Raw genomic sequence first — 13,428 nt, forward strand, 5'->3', positions numbered from 1 at the left:
ACAACAACAAGGAGGCCCCCGTGTCAGAGTGCAAGGAAGTTTAATAGAACTTGAGGGACACATCAAAGAGTTTGCGGTTTAGGATTACGTGTAACCCACGTGTTACCCACGTGTGACCCACGTCTCACGGATTTTACTGCCGCACAGTGAAAACGTTCATTGCATATTCAGAGCCGAGCTCGTTGGAACACAGATGCTAAGCGGAGTTGAGCCTGCTCACTGGCCTGGATGGGCTAAACAAATAGGGAATAGGGCATGACATCCTATTCATCAGCACTCTCCCCCCCCCCCCCCTCTGTGTCGTTCGGTGTCTCAGTGGAGACACTCTCCGCTCTGTGTCTCAGTGGAGACACGGTATATTTTACTTTTAACAGGATACAATGTAGGCCTGATTGGTACTAAATTGTTAAACAAAGACTCGACTTGTAACATTATTACAGATTTTAAGATACAAACCCGCACATCAACAGATGAGAATGATAAATAGTTAAATACATTGCATTGTACTGAAATGCAATTTTTTTTTTACCATTAATATTGGTACTCGATCTGAACAATCCGTGTACAATAACCGATACATCACTTTTCCACTGGCACACCCAAGCCAAGCCAGCACGGGATGCTCACTATACGGGCTTGGTTTTCCCACTGGCTACTTGGCCAAGGCGAGCCGCAACCAAACCACGCTACGCTGGACTCACCAGACGTCTGATTCTGTCTCGGGACCAAGCAGGGCCAGGGCTAACGTTAAATAAGCAGAATGACTCCGATTCTTAAATACTTATTTACTTAGTGCACGGTTTTTGAGTTGTACGCCTTTTGGCGTCATCTGGTCCGACACCAATGGAGACTAGGCTCTAAGAAAAGCTGACTCGGGTGTGGACCAATCAACTTCAAGGACAGTGCATATCATTATCATCATCGGAGTTGTTTCTTTTTGTTTGCATTTTGACTGCTTGTGTTGTGGTTATTGCAAACATGACGCCTTGTATAAAGGTGTCAGTTTTTGTACCAGTTAAACGGGTAAAAACCTATTACTATACTCACCCTTTTTAATCCAAGAGAGCCCACACAGAGTCATATGGCTCTCGTTCAAGAGGGTCCATGCCGCCGCAATACATTGTGTGTTTTTACTCCTCAGATGTTTTCAGCCAATTAATGACGAGTCGAAGTTGCTTACGCAAGTGGGGAGGATACCAGAGCACCCGGCGAAAGCCCACACGCGCGTTTGATGAGGGAGGACCGAGGGCAACACTTTGTACCCCATACAGATGGAAACGGATGGCGATTAACCCACTCGCTGTCACGCCTTCTCCTGGCGAACCCACTCGGCCTCCCTACAGTGCCGGATGTGCAGGTGCGTGCCTCCACTGCTTCCGCAGTGGGGAGGAAATAACCACGAGTCCTGCCGGGCTGGCTTAGCACGGCCCCCAGCACGGCTCAGTTGCGCAGTGGAAAAGATCGGACGCGAGGTCGCTGAACCGCAACGATTGGAGGTGGTCGAGCAGCCAATCTGCTTCCGAGAATCTCCGATCACGTGGTTCTCGCAGAGCCGATTAAAAAAACGGGATCACGTCACAAACGGCGAATTAAACATCGACGGTGGCATCCGATTGGTTGGGAGCCGTCACCCGACTGCCCGTAGTCTTGCCCCGCGATTGGCTACGCGGCGGTAACTGGCGGAAGAAGCCGACCAATCATGCGCCGACGTCACGGTCCAATTTGCCAAATACAGGTACAGGGACTCCTCTACTTACGAACTAGTTAGGTTCCAGAGGTCTGTTCGTAAGTCCATAAGTTCGCAAGTCCAACTTTACACCTGTCGATTCCAAGCGTGTTGTACGGCGTGTACACTAAACACGGGGAAATAGCTTTAAAAGTTGTAGTCTCCTGCAGATGTAGATGTCACTGGTTCTTCACGTTCTGCAGATGTAGATGCCACTGGTTCTTCACGTTCTGCAGATGTAGATGTCACTGGTTCTTCACGTTCTGCAGATGTAGATGTCACTGGTTCTTCACGTTCTGCAGATGTAGATGTCACTGGTTCTTCACGTTCTGCAGATGTAGATGTCACTGGTTCTTCACGTTCTGCAGATGTAGATGTCACTGGTTCTTCACGTTCTGCAGATGTAGATGTCACTGGTTCTTCATGTTCTGCAGATGTAGATGTCACTGGTTCTTCACGTTCTGCAGATGTAGATGTCACTGGTTCTTCACGTTCTGCAGATGTAGATGTCACTGGTTCTTCACGTTCTGCAGATGTAGATGTCACTGGTTCTTCACGTTCTGCAGATGTAGATGCCACTGGTTCTTCACGTTCTGCAGATGTAGATGCCACTGGTTCTTCATGTTCTGCAGATGTAGATGCCACTGGTTCTTCATGTTCTGTAGATGCCACTGGTTCTTTACGTTCCGCAGATGTAGATGCCACTGGTTCTTCATGTTCTGCAGATGTAGATGTCACCACCGCCATAAATTGCACGGCGGTTGAACTTACGACTCTCGGTCCGAACAGGCGACTGGACATACGGACAGGTTTGTTCGTATCTCTGAAAGGTCGAAGGTCGAATGTTCGTAAGTAGAGGTTGGTCTGTACAGTATTGCACCTCACAAATTACTCAGCTGGGTAAAGCCACGTGGTAAAATCGCCACCCTACCGACAGACAAAAACGTGCCCGTGAAATATAATAATTTCCTTCACGACACAGCCTTTGCGCTATAAGAACGGCGTGAATATCAAACGCACTCGATGATTTTAACATTTTTTTTAAACGCTTTTCAATCCGCCGTGGTAATGCCAAAGAGGTATTTGCGCGTACGATTCCGCTGTCTCGCAAATAATCAAATTTCATTGTTGAGCGGTAAAATCTCATTATGCTTGTATAAAACTACACGGTAAATACGTTTTTTTGGGGCGGGGGGGCTAAAGAACACATGAACATTTTAGCGGCAGCTATTTCCGAAATAACTTTTTGTTCCCGCCAAAATATTTCCCCGGACCCCCCCCCTCCGACCACCTCCTCCTTACACACACACACACACAGGTACTTTAAGACAAATACATTCTGACAATAATAGTTATGGAACACCACCAAATTACACGCTGAAGCGTTCAACAGTCCCCGGTTACATTAGGACACGTAGACAAAAAACTGTTCATCGTGTGACCACCACTCTCCGACCACTCAACAGTAACGCAAATTAACGCAAATTCACTCGAGTTTACACTGTTGCGTGCTAACCGTTGTTATTCTTAGGCGAATCTTTACAGGAACGTTGGTGCGCGTCGCTTTACATTTTAATTATCCTCACATCTCACGACGATGACGACCTTCGGACATAAAAAAAACAACCAATGTTCACGCACCAAAGTCGATTCAATTTTTGGCACCCGGCAATCGAATTGAAGTATCGGCGATCAGTCGATTTCGGGTGGTTCTCAACATTTTCTGGGCTACCCGTGTCAGCCTGCTTGTTAAATTTTGTTTCAACCGAGTAACCCCCTTGTATGACCCAACATGGTTCTGAGAAATTAACGTGTGAACGACGAACGTCAACCTTTGAAGCCAGTTTGTTTTTTCTTCCATTTCGTGAGGAATCCTAACTGGCTCGTAACTGCGCGCAAATTAAAAAACGAATGTCAACGCAAGCGTGGCGTGATGTGGTCGCTGGCTACTCTGGGAAAACCACGTTGTTTGCGATAATTGAGCTTAAGAAAATAATATTCAGGGCCTACCTTGGCTCCTCCCACCCTCAACCAGTATATATACAAGGACTGTTTTCTTGGAATTTCTCTCACTTGATACAGCTATCGTGCTGTGACGGCTTCACCTGAAGACGGAAGCTTGTGTTGCCTCCGAAACGTCGTGATTTTTATTTTATTTTTATGTTACTTTTATTAATTTAAAATTTTTACCCACGTGAATCCTTGCAGTCACGAAAGCTTCAAATCTAGAATTAAGAAAAGTCTTTCATATCGTTTCGAAAGGTCATTAATATCGGTCTAAGTTTACCATATTGGATTTAAATGTTATCGTAGTTACTTTATATTGGCATGAGGTCAAAACATTAAAAAATTAAAAGGGACGGAATATCCCGAGTGTCACAAAAGCTTCGGGGGGGGAGGGTGGGGGGGGACACACCACTGACCAGGACACGGCCATTAAGAAACAACCACCACCGCCAACACCACCAGCGGTCGTTTGGTGGCTTCAAGTGTCACGCATACAATTGATCCACGAGGCTTGAAAACCCAGACATTTCCGTGATTCGGGACCACAACCGGATTGAGGTAATCCTCTACTTCATCTTTCCCCAACGCTGTGAACGGCAGCATTCTCTTGTGGCTTCAGGGCTGTCCGCGAGCCAATTGCAGGCATCAAGCTTGTTGAAGCTTTGTTTGTTGTAGTACGGAGTTAGACTGATGGCTTTAATATAAGTTGTCTTGTGGTTGTTGTTGTTTGACTTGCATCCCACTGGGATTTTTGCACGGTGCTTTTTCTGGAAGATTTTGCTGTTCTTTCCTGGATTTTTCTGTTTGCGCATAGTCACTTTAAGATGTTTTCTTGTTCATGTTTTTGTTTTTTGTTTGTTGCGGTTGCACCCGATTCAAGAGCCGAATGGCTCACAAATAAATGAAAAAAAAATGTAAAACTTAAGCGCAAGAATCGGGATAAAAATTTGACGCCGCACTGTAGCAGAGTTGTCAAATGTCGCGAGACAATTACTCGCCAGCAACGACAGCGGTGGGTGCCACTGCTGAAGCGGTCATGAACCGGCCACGTGCGTTCACCACGTGCCAAGTTTATTAATCGGCTGCGTCGGGTGGAGGAGGGGTATCCGACACAACGTTATTTATGCGACCCGACCGGGAAAAACTAATTACGGAATAAAAGTAGCCGATTCTCAAAACGCACAGCAGACGCTTCATTTATCGTAAGCATTGTTGAACTATCACTGACGAAGGTGCTGAGATTTATTATAAATCTATGAAGCGGTGGATCGTTATTACCCTGCACCAGTTGAGTGATCATTAGTCCGGGCGGTGGTGCGAGTTAAGATCGATCAGCTCACAATCTCAAGTTTCAAGTTCAAATCCTGGTCACGGGTGGACTTGGATAATCATCCCCGCAAGGCCTACAAAGCAAGTGCCACGTTGAGGAAAGTCGAACACTCGTCCGACACGAATGTCAGAATCACAATCTTTCATTTTTTTCCATCAGAATCTTTATTTAGACTCGAGGAATCCGATCAACCTATGAATCTCTTTCATCACAGATGTCCAGGAGGCAGAGGTCGCAAACGGGTTTTGATTCCTTACCCGTACCCGTACCCGGCCGCACCAGGGTCGCAAACGGGTACCCGTACCCGGCCGGGTACGGGTAGCCGGGTATCGGGTAGGGTACGGGTATCGGGTACCTGATTGCGACCTCTGCCAGGAGGTTCACAGATTAATTTCTGCCCACCGACACAGCATAGGCAGGGCACTCATCCAGCAGTGGATTAGCAAGGTGATGTAAAGTATTATTATCGTTATTATGGGAGGAAAACCGTGCGCTTGGAGAAAATCGAATCCAACGTGGGGATAACACACCTCAAACAATCCCATACACAGGAAGAGCAGCACACCACTTGCTAATTTTACTCAACCGAGTCTCAAGACTTCTATTTTTCCAGGAGGATCCTGCCTTGGGAACGATGGGCGAAAAATGTGCACTTATTAATGGCATTGGCCAAACATCTCATTGTAGCAGCGCCCGCCTGACGCTCAACAATAATAATATCATTATTAAATACGGAATAAAATGCCGAGTTCATTGGCGTTGGCATGTGGTTAGCAAACTGGACTTGCAATCCAGAGGTCACTGGCTAGAACTCCCGGGGCAAGGCAACCGAGGAAAAAAAAAAAGGTAAGCTTGTAAGTTTTTAAATCCCCCCCCCACCTCCTCCTCTTGCCACTTGTGTCAACCGAGCAGCATCGAGGGGTATGAGGCAGCTAGCTCAGTCGACGACCGGCAGGTCGCGTGCGACGGGGTAAAAGTGTGGGTGAACTCCAGCCTCTCCCGAGTGTGACGGAGGAGGATTGAACTCCCTCCCTGGACGGGGCCCTCTCTCGCTCGGCCTGCAGTGAAGGCCCCTCGTTTCCCCACTCGCTTCTTTAGAAACGGACTTTGTGTGTGTTTAGCTTGCCGTCCCTTCCTGCGCACCTCCGATTAGCGCGGTGGTCTACGCACGGTCCGAAAGAAGTTCCACATACATACAAACATAGGTACATACGCCAGCTGTGGTGAGAGCAAGACATTGCAGGGCTGCCCCTTTACCGCATGGCTAAGACTAAAGCTATGGCTACTGGTTAGTGTAAGTGCGAGGCTTGCAGAGATTAATGCTCGGGCTCGGGTTAGGCCTAGAGGTAAAGGCTGCAGAGGCTTTAGTCTTCAGGCTTAGTGCTAGGGATTAGGGCCAGTGTGAAAGCGAGTCCTCAGTGCCTCTTAAAGACGCAACCTAAAAATAATTATCTTTATCTTCGAGATGAATCAGTATTCTGTCACAGGACCGTGAGTGATATCGGTGGATTTGGAGAGGCCTTAAATCCAGCATAGGGTCGACCATAGCTGATGATGATTTCAGCCTTAAATCCAGGATAGGGCACTAGTTTAAGCTTACGTTAATGAATTACAAAAAACAAACTTATAATTGACGGTTATTACGTTGTACAGCGCACTGCGCTACAAACCCGGCTACCCCCTTTTGGTTCAGATTCCCAGCAAGGGGTGACATTGGGGGCGCGCGACTCCTCACGTGGTCCTGGGTGCCGCCCCTGTTCACCAACTCACGCTCACCCCGGGTGTGGTGAAGTATGGCCAAACAGACAGCACCCAGGACTGGCACGGCACGGGGAGGCCTTCATCCAGCAGCGGATTGACAAAGGGGCCGAAGACACGCGGTCGGGCACGCCGTTGCGTTTCGACAAGCGGACGGGCCTGAAACACGCGGCCTGTAAAAAAACGGCAGCTCACACAAAGCTTTGCTTCAAGCAAGCCTGACCCCTGCCAATGATGAGAAGCTGATCGTCGAAAACCGGCCCAGGGTTTTGCTCGTTTTGAATCAATTCTCCTGAAATGATGCTCTCCCAGCAGACGGCACGGCTGATGGGTTGGTGTAAGAATCACTTTTATTTTGCACGTGGAGACACGGATAGACACGAACGAGACATGGTCCGCTTATTTATTTTGTTGCTCGTTAAGTGCGAGATAAGTGTTGCCCCCTACCACGTGGATGGAAATTCACTTGAAGGGATCTCAAGGGTAGTTCTGCAATGTCCGCTTCTGCGGGCCGTCTCTCTCACTGCTCTGCAAGGTTTCCAAGTGGATTCTAAGTATCGCGACAAAAAAAACACCGTTTTTGCGTTTTTCTTTTCATTGTTAACCCAATTTTTCATTCACTCCCCCACACACAGTCGCGCACATTCAGATTCTGGCCGAGGCAAGGCGGCGCTAACTAAACCTGCTGCTCACTTGCTGCTCACTTGCTGCTCGTTAAAGACTGCCCCCGTTAATTCCTTCCACCATGCAGCCATCCATCACTCGGTGACAGCATCCAATCCTTCAAACTTCCAGCCCTTCTAGGGCTGCCAAAAAGTTACGGCCGTCGGCCGGTCAACGCCGTCTGACCGTTCGATTGTCTGATCGTCGGACTGTTTGCACGGCTACCCTCCACAGAAGATAAAAACATCATTAGACCCCCACCGCCATGTAAGGCCGTCTGATCGTTAGCCTGTCTACGCAGTTGACTACCCATTATATTGGATGCCGATTAAGGATGATGGTTAAGACTGTCCATCCGATTAACTGGATGCTCGTTAAGATTCTCCGTCCATGTGTTATACCCATCCACCCGTTAGCTTGGCCACCTGCTAGGCCGCTGGTTAGACCGTCTAGCCATTAGGGCGTCCGCCCGCTACACCGTTAGCTCGTTAAACTGATGGTTAGACCGTCCACTCATCAGACAACTCACTCGTTCCACCGTCTGATTATAAAACCACCTGCCCTTGTTGACTATGCACTCGCGAGTTCATCTACTCCTCTTTACACGCCGGCGGTCAGATCACCCCGCTCGACTGGACCAACCGCTCGTTACACCGTCCACCCGTTAGACTGATGGTAAGACTGTCCCGCACCCGTTAAGACTGATTTTGAGACCGCCCGCCCGCCCGCCCGCCCGCTAGTCAGTGTCCGAGTCACAGGGCCGAGGGGACGAGTCCTCCGAGGTGGCCGTGAGCTCCGTGTCCACAAACACCTCCTCCTCATCCGCCTGCACGGAGGGGACCGCCACGCCGTTACCCTCCTCCTCGTCCTCATCGTCGTTAGCACCCCCCACGGCGGCGGCGGCGACGTTGGCCGTGAAGTTGCCGGCGGTGGCGGTTGTGGTGGGGGGGGAGGGCGGGGGGAGGGGAGGGGGTGGCAGGGGGGAGAAGAGCGCCGTCGAGTCGGGGCCGGACGCCTCGCTGCTGCTGCTGGTGGAGCTGGCGCGCCACACTAGGTACACGCACACGCACACAAAGACAAAGATCCCCCGTATAGCCTTAACAAACTGTTGGGGCATTTGCTGTTAGCGAACAGCACCTATGAAGGCCCGCACGGCACACGAGGGGGTGGGTGGCCAGCACCACGCCTGGCCGCCTTTGTCTCCCTAGTGGTGATGTCTACACACGACACCAGCTACTCATTTGAGGCTGAGTCGAGCTAGGGGAGGCCCAGCACCAGTTCAGATAATCGTCACTGGTGTTGACCGTGAGCAGGAATCGAACTCGGGTCAACGGGTTGGTAGCGCAGCGCACTGACCACGACACTACTGCTCCCCACACGCATGCGCACACACACGCACAGACACACGCACGCACGCAGATACGCACGCACACATACACACACGCGCATACGCACGCATGCTCACACGCACGCACGCTCACACGCACACACACACACACACACGCTCACACACGCGCACACACACACGCTCACACACACGCTCACACACACGCTCACACACACGCTCACACACACACACACGCTCACACACACGCTCACACACACGCTCAATCACACGCTCACACACACACACACACGCACGCACACACACACACACCGTGGCGCGGGGACGTTTGGCAGCTGGGTCCCATGGAGGACACGGACGAGGTGGCCGACGTGGCGGTGGAGGAGCACGAGGAGGAGTCCGACGCGGACGCCACGGAGGGAGACGAGGGCGAGTTGAGGAAGACGTCGAGGGCCTCGTGGTCCGACACGTCGAGCAGCTCCACCTGCTCCAGCAGGTCGACGTTCACCTCCATGGAGGAGACGCTGCCCAGCGGCTCTGCCGAGACAAAGATTCCCACCCGCCGCCAGAGAGCCTTCAACGTGGCCGCGTGGGGCGAGCGCGGTGAGCGTGGTGAGCGTGGTGAGCGTGGGGCGAGCGTGGTGAGCGTGGTGAGCGTGGCTGTGTGGGGCGAGTGTGGTGAGCGTGGTGAGCGTGGCCGTGTGGGGTGAGCGTGGTGAGCATGGTGAGCGTGGCTGTGTGGGGTGAGCGTGGTGAGCGTGGCTGTGTGGGGCGAGTGTGGTGAGCGTGGTGAGCGTGGCTGTGTGGGGCGAGCGTGATGAGCATGGCGAGCGTGGCTGTGTGGGGTGAGCGTGGTGAGCGTGGCTGTGTGGGGCGAGCGTGGTGAGCATGGTGAGCGTGGCTGTGTGGGGTGAGCGTGGTGAGCGTGGCTGTGTGGGGCGAGCGTGGTGAGCATGGTGAGCGTGGTGAGCGTGGTGAGCGTGGCTGTGTGGGGCGAGCGTGGTGAGCGTGGCTGTGTGGGGTGAGCGTGGTGAGCGTGGCTGTGTGGGGCGAGCGCGGTGAGCGTGGTGAGCATGGTGAGCGTGGCTGTGTGGGGTGAGCGTGGTGAGCGTGGTGAGCATGGTGAGCGTGGTGAGCGTGGTGAGCGTGGCTGTGTGGGGCGAGCGCGGTGAGCGTGGTGAGCATGGTGAGCGTGGCTGTGTGGGGTGAGCGTGGTGAGCGTGGCTGTGTGGGGCGAGCGTGGTGAGCATGGTGAGCGTGGTGAGCGTGGTGAGCGTGGCTGTGTGGGGCGAGCGTGGTGAGCGTGGCTGTGTGGGGTGAGCGTGGTGAGCGTGGCTGTGTGGGGCGAGCGTGGTGAGCATGGTGAGCGTGGTGAGCGTGGTGAGCGTGGCTGTGTGGGGCGAGCGCAGTGAGCGTGGTGAGCGTGGCTGTGTGGGGCGAGCGCGGTGAGCGTGGTGAGCGTGGCTGTGTGGGGCGAGCGTGGTGAGCGTGGCTGTGTGGGGCGAGCGCGGTGAGCGTGGTGAGCGTGGCCGTGTGGGGCGAGCGCCGACAGTTCACGTAGCCTTAAAGTGCACATAGCTTGGCACAAGCGCCGTGGTGACGCCACCGCAACTTACTGGCGAATGGCGGTTGTTGTTCAAGTGGTTGTACTCTACTACGAGCGTGTACGCGTCACCACGGCTGCGTACTACAGGTGTGTGCGTGTCACGGTGAGGTGCGTGCGTGTCACGGTGAGGTGCGTGCGTGTCACGGTGCGGCGTGCGCCTCTCACGCCGCGTGCCGCCCCCGGCGCTGTGCAGCTGCAGCACGCCGGTGGAGAGGTAGTGCTCCACGTCCTGCTGGAACGCCTCCTCGAAGAAGCGCTGGCGCTCACGCAGGCGCAGCGCGTGCGACCGCTCTGCCTCGCAGCTCCGGCGCACGTGCTCCCCCTCCAGCTCCACTGGGGGGGGCGACATCATCGGAGCCAGCGTCAACATCGCCTGCCCGCGTGTGTTTTTGCGCTTAATTTCTATTCGCCGTCTTGCTTTAGACATTTTGGTGACCCAGGCCACTGGGGTAGTGGGGGGGAACTGCTTGATGTACAGAGTCTATGGGGAGTGTTGAGTCTATTGGGAGTGTTGAGTCTATGGGGAGTGTTGAGTCTATAGGCAGTGTTGAGTCTATGGGGAGTGTTGAGTCTATGGGCAGTGTTGAGTCTATGGGGAGTGTTGAGTCTATGGGCAGTGTTGAGTCTATTGGGAGTGTTGAGTCTATGGGCAGTGTTGAGTCTATGGGCAGTGTTGAGTCTATGGGCAGTGTTGAGTCTATGGGCAGTGTTGAGTCTATGGGCAGTGTTGAGTCTATGGGTAGTGTTGAGTCTATGGGCAGTGTTGAGTCTGTGGGTAGTGTTGAGTCTATGGGCAGTGTTGAGTCTATGGGCAGTGTTGAGTCTATGGGCAGTGTTGAGTCTATGGGCAGTGTTGAGTCTATGGGCAGTGTTGAGTCTATGGGCAGTGTTGAGTCTATGGGTAGTGTTGAGTCTATGGGCAGTGTTGAGTCTGTGGGTAGTGTTGAGTCTATGGGCAGTGTTGAGTCTATGGGCAGTGTTGAGTCTATGGGCAGTGTTGAGTCTATGGGTAGTGTTGAGTCTATGGGTAGTGTTGAGTCTATGGGCAGTGTTGAGTCTATGGGCAGTGTTGAGTCTATGGGCAGTGTTGAGTCTATGGGCAGTGTTGAGTCTATGGGCAGTGTTGAGTCTGTGGGTAGTGTTGAGTCTATGGGCAGTGTTGAGTCTATGGGCAGTGTTGAGTCTATGGGCAGTGTTGAGTCTATGGGTAGTGTTGAGTCTATGGATAGTGTTGAGTCTATGGGTAGTGTTGAGTCTATGGGTAGTGTTGAGTCTATGGGTAGTGTTGAGTCTATGGGTAGTGTTGAGTCTGTGGGTAGTGTTGAGTCTATGGGCAGTGTTGAGTCTATGGGCAGTGTTGAGTCTATGGGCAGTGTTGAGTCTATGGGTAGTGTTGAGTCTATGGGCAGTGTTGAGTCTGTGGGTAGTGTTGAGTCTATGGGCAGTGTTGAGTCTATGGGCAGTGTTGAGTCTATGGGCAGTGTTGAGTCTATGGGTAGTATTGAGTCTATGGGCAGTGTTGAGTCTATGGGCAGTGTTGAGTCTATGGGTAGTGTTGAGTCTATGGGCAGTGTTGAGTCTGTGGGTAGTGTTGAGTCTATGGGCAGTGTTGAGTCTATGGGCAGTGTTGAGTCTATGGGCAGTGTTGAGTCTATGGGTAGTGTTGAGTCTATGGGCAGTGTTGAGTCTATGGGTAGTGTTGAGTCTATGGGCAGTGTTGAGTCTATGGGCAGTGTTGAGTCTGTGGGTAGTGTTGAGTCTATTGGCAGTGTTGAGTCTATGGGCAGTGTTGAGTCTATGGGCAGTGTTGAGTCTATGGGTAGTGTTGAGTCTATGGGCAGTGTTGAGTCTATGGGCAGTGTTGAGTCTATGGGTAGTGTTGAGTCTATGGGCAGTGTTGAGTCTGTGGGTAGTGTTGAGTCTATGGGCAGTGTTGAGTCTATGGGCAGTGTTGAGTCTATGGGCAGTGTTGAGTCTATAGGTAGTGTTGAGTCTATGGGCAGTGTTGAGTCTATGGGCAGTGTTGAGTCTATGGGCAGTGTTGAGTCTATGGGCAGTGTTGAGTCTATGGGCAGTGTTGAGTCTATGGGTAATGTTAGTCTATGGGCAGTGTTGAGTCTATGGGCAGTGTTGAGTCTGTGGGTAGTGTTGAGTCTATGGGCAGTGTTGAGTCTATGGGCAGTGTTGAGTCTATGGGTAGTGTTGAGTCTATGGGCAGTGTTGAGTCTATGGGCAGTGTTGAGTCTATGGGCAGAAATCGGGATTGGGCACAGGGAGGAGGGAGAGAGAGAAGACTGGGAATGAAGAGGACGAGAGGAGGGGTCATGGAAGGAGAGGAGAGAGGCGAGGTGGGACAAGACCACGGAGAGGTTTAAAGTGACGTAACGTGCAGTACGGCAGCAGACGGCCATCAGCCCCCACCCCCGGCCCTCTGGACTCCCCCGGTGCATGACCCCCATGTTAGAAAACTGACCGTGGAAAAAGCTACCACAGAACTACATCTGAGATCCCGATAAGCGACCCCCTGTCCACAACAAAGGGGCGGCACGTGTCTGTGCACCGTCCTGCGGAGAGAAATGCTCCGAACAGAGCGGTCAAACCGATACGGGAAATTTTCTCTGCCGTGGCAAAGCCAAATTAAGTGGAAAACGAACTAAAATAAAACTAAAATAAAAATGTAATTCTACCTACGTGGACTTTACCGAGAGAACCAAAGGAGTATGGATTCCTGCAGTCACGAAAGCTTCAAATCAAGATTGGAAAAGGAACGTTAATTATGGGACAGCTTTTCCCGTGCAATCATTGATGACCGAGCTGAGTCCATCAACTCGCGACACTTCAAGAGAATCCGGTTTAATCGCAGGTGGCTGAAACCCGGGCTCAAACCCAGGTTCTTCGCAGTGCCGGCACAGCTCTATTCTCTCCGAACGATTACACTGGTCAACAAAAAAAAAAATTCTGGCCTGGACTTTTGCAGCTGTTCTAGACTAATT

General features: G+C 51.9%; 1 protein-coding gene across 1 annotated transcript in view; it reads right to left on the minus strand.

Annotated features, from left to right (window-relative positions):
• Window positions 1-5,203: 5,203 nt before the first annotated feature.
• Window positions 5,204-13,428, minus strand: part of LOC144732325 (dysbindin-like) — a 43,518-nt gene continuing 35,293 nt past the window's right edge. Inside the window, exons 8-10 of the mRNA XM_078613799.1 lie at window positions 10,601-10,768; window positions 9,142-9,366; window positions 5,204-8,534 (exon numbers count right to left, since the gene is read on the minus strand). Of these exons, the coding sequence (XP_078469925.1) occupies window positions 8,221-8,534; window positions 9,142-9,366; window positions 10,601-10,768 (707 nt within the window). The 3' untranslated portion in view covers window positions 5,204-8,220. The remainder of the gene's footprint in view (window positions 8,535-9,141; window positions 9,367-10,600; window positions 10,769-13,428) is intronic.

Source organism: Lampetra planeri, chromosome 42, assembly GCF_965212315.1.
Source record: "Lampetra planeri chromosome 42, kcLamPlan1.2.h2, whole genome shotgun sequence".
NCBI classification, from domain to species: domain Eukaryota; kingdom Metazoa; phylum Chordata; class Hyperoartia; order Petromyzontiformes; family Petromyzontidae; genus Lampetra; species Lampetra planeri.